This window comes from Sinocyclocheilus rhinocerous, unplaced genomic scaffold (genome assembly GCF_001515625.1).
Source record: "Sinocyclocheilus rhinocerous isolate Xijiao unplaced genomic scaffold, SAMN03320098_v1.1 scaffold990, whole genome shotgun sequence".
Classification (NCBI taxonomy): Eukaryota; Metazoa; Chordata; class Actinopteri; order Cypriniformes; family Cyprinidae; genus Sinocyclocheilus; species Sinocyclocheilus rhinocerous.
This window is the reverse complement of record NW_015652301.1, coordinates 256,101-264,418: the sequence shown is the minus strand read 5'-3', so window position 1 is coordinate 264,418 and position 8,318 is coordinate 256,101. Positions and strand designations below refer to the sequence as shown.

The following is an 8,318-nucleotide window of genomic DNA, read 5'->3' as shown; positions in this document are numbered from 1 at the left end:
AACAGTTATGACTGGTTGTTTCCCCATTGGTTTTCATGGGTTTCTGCCTGCAGGTGGCGAAAACTGTCCACGTTGACTGAAAAATATAAATAATTACTTTAAAAATGCATGCATTTACTATACTGAAAAAGTGTTTGGCTGTTGAAATGATCCATGAAGGCCAGAATAACCTTGGTTTGTATTTTTGCTCAGAATGAAACAAATTAAAATAAAATAACACTATTTCATTCAGTTAAATCTCATTTAAATTACAGTTTCAAGTTTAAATAATTCTGTAAAGAAAAACTCTATTTACACCTACAATCCCTTTAAAAAACATTGTTTTGGTTTTCCCTGGAATTTTGTGAACTTTCTGTCACATTCGTTCTGATAATTGTGCGATTTAATACAGAATGTACAAAACATTTCATGCAGAAATATAATTTTCCATGAATTAAATATTACAGTATATGAATTAAATATTACCATATTTGCAAAAAAACACTCTAAAAGTACAAAACTATGCAATCTTTATGAAAATTACCTTATTATAAGAACCCATTACAAAAATAAAACAATGCTGACACACCCAGTGTAGTTTTTAACCAGTAAACCTATAAGAATGATCCTGCTATTCTGATATTTTTATGTAATAACTATTTCATTACTGAAGCGCTGCATTCAACAACATGACAATGAATAATTTAAAACATCCAAAGTTGCAGTTGCATTTTATCACGAAGAATAAAGACAAATGTTGAATCACAAAAGTTTAAAAAAAATCTAAACATCTTTATCATATAAAGAAATAAAAAATATCATGAACAAAAAATACAGTGTACAAATACAGTGCATGTACTACTGAAGTGTGATATTTTGACTTGAGGTAAATGAACAAGCAAGCCCTAAATCTGATTTGGTGATCTCAAACCTTACTGGCGTGTTTCACAGAGCAATTTATGTTGCTCCAAACTAAAATGTACCCATCCATGAAATACCACACTTTACCTGCTCGATTTGAGAAAGGGGTAAAGATTTAACCAGATAAAAAAAAAACACTGGGTGGATTTTTATCATTATAGGGTGGTTGTGTACACACACTGCCAACACACATTTCAGTTCAAACAACTTGTAAAAGTGCATGCAGCATCCTATGACCCTTTTAAGTGAAAAACTAGTAAACAGTCCAAGATTTCTTTTGCCACTTTTATTCAAACTGGAGTGCAAAAATTCTCAAATAACAGTTATGACTGGTTGTTTCCCCATTGGTTTTCATGGGTTTCTGCCTGCAGGTGGCGAAAACTGTCCACGTTGACTGAAAAATATAAATAATTACTTTAAAAATGCATGCATTTACTATACTGAAAAAGTGTTTGGCTGTTGAAATGATCCATGAAGGCCAGAATAACCTTGGTTTGTATTTTTGCTCAGAATGAAACAAATTAAAATAAAATAACACTATTTCATTCATTTAAATCTCATTTAAATTACAGTTTCAAGTTTAAATAATTCTGTAAAGAAAAACTCTATTTACACCTACAATCCCTTTAAAAAACATTGTTTTGGTTTTCCCTGGAATTTTGTGAACTTTCTGTCACATTCGTTCTGATAATTGTGCGATTTAATACAGAATGTACAAAACATTTCATGCAGAAATATAATTTTCCATGAATTAAATATTACAGTATATGAATTAAATATTACCATATTTGCAAAAAAACACTCTAAAAGTACAAAACTATGCAATCTTTATGAAAATTACCTTATTATAAGAACCCATTACAAAAATAAAACAATGCTGACACACCCAGTGTAGTTTTTAACCAGTAAACCTATAAGAATGATCCTGCTATTCTGATATTTTTATGTAATAACTATTTCATTACTGAAGCGCTGCATTCAACAACATGACAATGAATAATTTAAAACATCCAAAGTTGCAGTTGCATTTTATCACGAAGAATAAAGACAAATGTTGAATCACAAAAGTTTTAAAAAAATCTAAACATCTTTATCATATAAAGAAATAAAAAATATCATGAGCAAAAAATACAGTGTACAAATACAGTGCATGTACTACTGAAGTGTGATATTTTGACTTGAGGTAAATGAACAAGCAAGCCCTAAATCTGATTTGGTGATCTCAAACCTTACTGGCGTGTTTCACAGAGCAATTTATGTTGCTCCAAACTAAAATGTACCCATCCATGAAATACCACACTTTACCTAGGTGACATTTAAAGGAATAGTTCACACAAAAATAAAAATTAGCTGAAAAATACCTCATCCTCAGTCCATCCAAGATGTAGATGAGTTTGTTTCTTCATAGGAACAGATTTGAACAGCCAATGCTGAAACCTGAATCTCTACGCACATCATTTGTGGGGCCTCTTACTGGCACCGTGCTGGATACTATTTTCATCTGTAACCTGTGAAGAATTCTCCCATAGTAAGGTACACAAAAATGGCCATTATTATATTATATTATATTATATTATATTATGTTATGTTATATTTGTCTTCTGCTATATCTATACACTTTGAACTTAATTTATTTTTAATTCTGCACTAGACAAATGCTAATTGTGTTTAAAGGAATAGTTCAACCAAAAATTTTAATTTCCTGAAAATGTGCTCACCCTCATCCATCCAAGATGTAGATGAGTTTGTTTCTTCATAGGAACAGATTTGGAGAAATGTAGCATTACATGACTTGCTTACCAATGGATCCACTGCAGTGAATGGGTGCCGTCAGAATGAGTGTGTTTGTTTGTAAGAAACAAATCCACCATTAACACGTTTCTAACTTCAAACTTCTGGCTAAAAGTTCATATTCCAAAATATTGCTTTCTCCAGTGAAAAAGTCATCTTGTCTGAATCAGGAGAGAAATATGCACAGATCAAGTACCATTTACAAGTTAATACAGTCCATAATAGTTCTAAACAAATATGTGGGTGGATTTTGATGTGAGAGGACAAACAGAGGATGGACTTTTTCACTGGAGGAAACGTTATTATGGACTCGTATTTTGGCCAGAAGCAATGGTTTAAAGTTAAAATGCTTTGATGGATTTGTTTATTGATAATTAGTAAATTGATGGACTGGAGTGGTGTGGATTACTTGTGGATTATTGTGATGTTTTTATCAGCTGTTTGGACTCTCATTCTGACGGCACCCATTCACTGCAGAGGATCCGATGGTGAGCAAGTGATGCAATGCTACATTTCTCCAAATCTGTTCTGATGAAGAAACAAACTCATCTACATCTTGGATGACCTGAGGGGAGGGGGGAGTACATTTTCAGCAAATGTTAATTTTGGGGTGAATTATTCCTTTAAGTGTTGACACAATAGGTAGCATTCCTGAATTCAAGCACATCTGATCTGCTTTATGCAATCACGACAAAAATAAGTCTAGACACTTTAAATAATTTCATAAAGCCTGAATTTTTATACTGCATCTTCTTCAATTAAATTGAATTCACAGGCTTTTTAAATGTTTGGGATTTTTTATACAAATATTGCTCTGTAGAGTAAGGGAAAAAAACTCCATCAAGAGCCTTTCCTTGCTTAAGGGGAAAAGTAATGCAAACTGTGCTGCAGGTGCAAAAGGTCCAACTACAAAAGTTTTAATTGCGTGAACGTGCAACCTGACAATTATGAGCAATGTGCAAAGTGGATTTGTGCACAGAACTTCATTAACTTTAAATATCTCTATTTATAAGACACAGATACAGGTCGAGATAAACTAATCCAGTGGATGTGAGGCTGATTTTAACATTCAACAAACCAACCAACCAACGGTCACGTTCCTGCCCAGCAGTTATGAATAAATACACACTGGAGGTCCATTTCCAAATAAAAACAATAATGCTTTATCAGGATGAAACTGCTGTTTTGCTACCAAAAATAAATTATAAACAGGTTTAATCAGAAATCCCAAAAAACCATGACAAACAATCTCTCAGCTCTGGATTTTTAAAAAGAGGAACAAGTACCATTAAGAAGTGTTTTTCACAGCACGCAATTATCTGAGACACAGTACCACGGGCGTCTGCTTCTGAATTCAGGAGAACCGGGCTGTCTTTATTGTGGATTGCTTTCATAGCTGGGAAACATGGACTTGCGTGTTTTGGGTGGCGGCGGTGGAGGCTTGTTTTCAACTTTCGCCGGTAAAGGAGGCGTGAACTACAGGTGAAATAGAAGACGAAAAGCATTTTAGCTTTCTATACCATTTATATTTTTGTCAAAGTCTTTAGATCAAAATACAGATAAACGTACAAAGAAATTGTAAATTGACTGCTAATAACTGAGCTATTTTCCTAGTGCAGACTGTGCATGCTGTGTCTTACGTCAGAGGTGGAGTTATAGATGCTCTCACTCTCGTGAGCGTGTTTTTTGGGTGGCATTGGTGGAGGGGTGTTCGTGATGTCCGGTGTGCTGAAGTCACTCTCGCTTGGGAGACACGTGTAACCTACGGGACAATGATCAATATGAGGTTTAATAATGTTGATACAGATGTGCTGTGTGCAGGATCAGTGTGCTGGATGATGGTGTTCTTTGTATTCAAAGTTTCCTTTAAGTTTCCTTAAATGCCTGTAAGAATTTTCAAACATTTAACCCTGGGATTCATGAATTTTTAAATCAAAAATGAAATTAATTAATTAATTAAAAAATATATATATGTGACCCTGGAGCACAAAACCAGTCTTAAGTCGCTGGGGTATATTTGTAACAATAGGCAAAAATACATTGTATGGGTCAAAATTATTGATTTTTCTTTTATGCCAAAAATCATAAGGATATTAAGTAAAGATCATGTTCCATTAAGATATTTTGTAAATTTCCTACTCAAATAGTTGTTTCTCGGCCAAGTATCGTCCTATCCTAATAAACCATACATAATAATAATAATAATAATAATAATAATTCATTACATTTATATAGCGCTTTTCAAGGCACTCAAAGCGCTTTATATTGTCAGGGGGTATCTCCTCATCCACCACATCAATACATCAATGGAAAGCTTATTTATTCGCTTTCAGATGATGTATAAATCTCAATTTCTATATTTATATATATATATATATATATATATATATAAATCAGTATTATTTTTGTATTATTTATATAGTATTTATTCATATTTTGAATTAGGTTTTTTATATATTCGGTTTTTATTTTAATTTTAGTTTAAGTTTTAGTAATTCATAATTTCAGTATGATTTTTTAAAAATAAATTGACACTTTTATTCAGCGAAGATGCATTAAATTGATCAAAAGCGACAGTAACGATTGTTACATTGTCACAATGGATTTCTATTTCAAATGAATGCTGCACTGTTTAAACTTTAAATTCATCAAAGCTGCCTGAAAATGATCTTTCCACAAAATAATTTCAGAACTTTCCACTTTCCTGAAAATTATGAAGCAGCAACTGTTTTCAGGATTGATAATAATAATAAGAAATGTTTCTTAACCATCAAACTAGTATATCAGAATGATTTCTGAAGGATGATGTGACACTGAAGACTGAAGTAATGATGCTGAAAAAAAATCAGCTTTTCATCACAGGAATAAATTACATTTTAAAATATATTCAAATAGAAAGCAGTTATTTTAAACCGCAATAATAGCTTTTTTTTTTTTTTACTGTATTTTTGATCAAATAAATGCAGCCTTGATGAGCACAAGAGACTTCTTTCAAAACCAACCCCCAAACTATTGAATGGAAGCGTATATTGAAAACAATTGTATTTTAAAGAAAATGTACTGTAGCACCATGGTACAGTGATGGTAGCATTACCATATTCATGCACCATGGTAAAGAAAAACCATAGCTCCTGTCAAAAAAAAAACAATCATCTGTTTGTGTTGGATGTGTGGTTGTGCACTCACTGGAGCTGCGTGGTGTGTGTGGTGAGGCAGGCAGAGGGCTGAGGGGGTTGTGTAAACTCAAATTGGATGATTCTCCATGAAACAGCGACAGCGTGAGTCTCCGGTCTCCTATCGTCAGACTTTTAGGCCTTGGCTGCTTCTCTGGAGGAATCTGCCACCACACAGACAGCGCATAAAATGAATCATATCTCCAAATATTAAATTAGTCCACTTTAAAAATGTTCTTTCCTTCGATTTATTCCACTCAGTCCTTCAATTTCACTATGAAATGACACAAATCAACATCAAACAGAGTTTTTACATCAGAGAATGGTCAAAGGAATGGTCAAAAAGTAAATAAAAGGCACCTCGTCGCTGTCAGCGGGTCGCTCCAGTAAGACCTGAGACTTGCTCATACTCCATTCTTTCCTGTTCTTCTTACTTATCCGATTATCTTCCTCCGAGCGAGACAGAACCGAAACCCTGCTGTCGCTCACACGGGAGAGCAGCGAGCTGAGAGAGAAAGAGACAATCAGATGAAAACCTTTTGCACGCCTATACAAATCCTCTGAGCATGACGTCCATGTATTATACATTTGTACGACAACATTCTGGTCAAGCAACACATTTGCTTTAAGGTCAGGTGTCTAATTTTTTTTTATCTTAAAATATATTTTTTCCTATCTCAGTTTAATTCAATTCAACTCAAATGTATTTGTATAGCGCTTTTCACAATGCACATTGTTTCAAAGCAGCTTTGCAGAAAATGCATGTGTCTACATTGCAATTTTTTAATGTGAAGAGACTATACTGTAAGTAAGCCACTTGTGGGTTGAGTGACGCAGAAGTGGAAACCTCCAAATCGCAACCCGATATAAAACTTCATTATATATACACTTATTCTTGAGAGATTCTTCGGAGATCTGTGTCTCATTCTCTCGGCTGCCTGTCTTGGTAATTGCTACTTATTTATATGATATACACGCTTGATTAGCATTTCGAGAAGAACACATCTGCTAAAAACTTAAGAAACACTGATATAAAAGGAAGGTCAGTGAACAAAAGAGGTTTTTCAAACATAGTTGGAAACATGACAATTAAAAGAGAAATGCTTTGAATACCACTGCTTCTGACTAACATAGAAAAGTCACAATAGAAAAGCACAAACTATTGTTGCCGTTGTTTTAATTTGAATCCTGAAATTTTAACATGCAAAGAAGGAAACAATAAGATGTTCTAAACTCTTCTCAAGGACAAAAATACGTTTATTTAAATGAATTTTAGTCTAAAACTCTCCAATTATGTCAGTCTGAAAGAGTCTGAGCAGCACATTTTAGCACTTATTGTTTTATGAATCCGTCACAATGTACTTCCTTTTGAATTACGTTGTAAATTTGCAATAACTGATAAATGACTGATATTAAATAAATATACTATTTTGCCTAAATACATTTTAAAAAACACAAAAAATAAATTCCATATATTATAAATTATTATATGTATGTGTGTGTGTGTGTATACAGTATCCTTAACGCACACCTAAAATTCTGTGGATCCTAAAAATGTGGATTTTTATTTTAAATTCGAAGAATATTCGAAATTCAAAATTTTTTTTGACAGCCATAAATCACAATAATGACTTTGCAGCAAAAAAAACAAAACAAGGCAAGTGTTCTATCCAGTTACGCATGACTAATTTGGGATCATTTCAACTGCAAATACTCGAGGGAAAACAGCCTAATCATTGAAAACTGGTTAAAGGTTGTCATTTACTCATTTAGATATTTTTCCCCCTATATTATTGGGGAGTTAATGGTAATTAAGCACTTGTTTAATGAGAATCCACTTATCCAGCACCTACAAGAACCAATTAAACACGGAGGTTAAACGGATTAATGTCATGTTTGTCCACTAGCAGAAAGTGTAATTACATGGGAAACTGAATCTATCCTGAATACTTTCCGTACCGTATATATATATATATATATATATATGCACACACATAGGCTGATACTAGATATACAAAAATAAATAAATTGTGCATCTCTAACAGAAATGTTTCAGCAATTTTTGTCATTTAACTAGTATAGAAGCTCAAGCAATATGTAAGTTATGCAAAAAATAGCTAGATACTCAATATGAAACAAGTTAATGTAAATGTAAATGTAAAGAGGTTGTAATCAAAATACCGAATTTTTAATTTTAGTTTCTCTTAATTTTTTCCCTCGCAATTTTATAAAGTCTCGATATATGTTTTTTCAAAGTTGAACTTTCATTAATTTTACATGGCTTTCAAAACATGCGGCTCTTGTGTGCGAGATGCGAGTGCAACAGTAATAGATGCCCGTCTAGAAAATGCGTGAAATATGCGTTCTGTGTGAACGGCTTGGTTTCGGTTTTGATGTAAACAAGATATTCTCCGCATTGATGTTCTCTTTTTCCGCTATATTTTTAATGAACAA

At 33.1% G+C, this 8,318-nt stretch overlaps 1 protein-coding gene across 2 annotated transcripts in view; it reads right to left on the bottom strand.

Moving 5' to 3' along the window:
• Window positions 1-1,061: 1,061 nt before the first annotated feature.
• The window catches only part of dock5 (dedicator of cytokinesis 5), a 67,603-nt gene continuing 60,346 nt past the window's right edge, over window positions 1,062-8,318 (bottom strand). The window contains exons 48-52 of one of the 2 annotated variants that reach the window (XR_001636990.1): window positions 6,225-6,369; window positions 5,878-6,028; window positions 4,332-4,453; window positions 3,978-4,167; window positions 1,062-1,294 (exon numbers count right to left, since the gene is read on the bottom strand). Coding sequence is in view for 1 of the 2 variants with exons in the window: in XM_016520441.1 (XP_016375927.1) it covers window positions 4,066-4,167; window positions 4,332-4,453; window positions 5,878-6,028; window positions 6,225-6,369 (520 nt within the window). In the remaining variant the exon portion in view is untranslated. Of the gene's footprint in view, window positions 1,295-3,262; window positions 4,168-4,331; window positions 4,454-5,877; window positions 6,029-6,224; window positions 6,370-8,318 lie in introns of those variants that run through there. The other variant, XM_016520441.1, reaches the window with a different exon arrangement.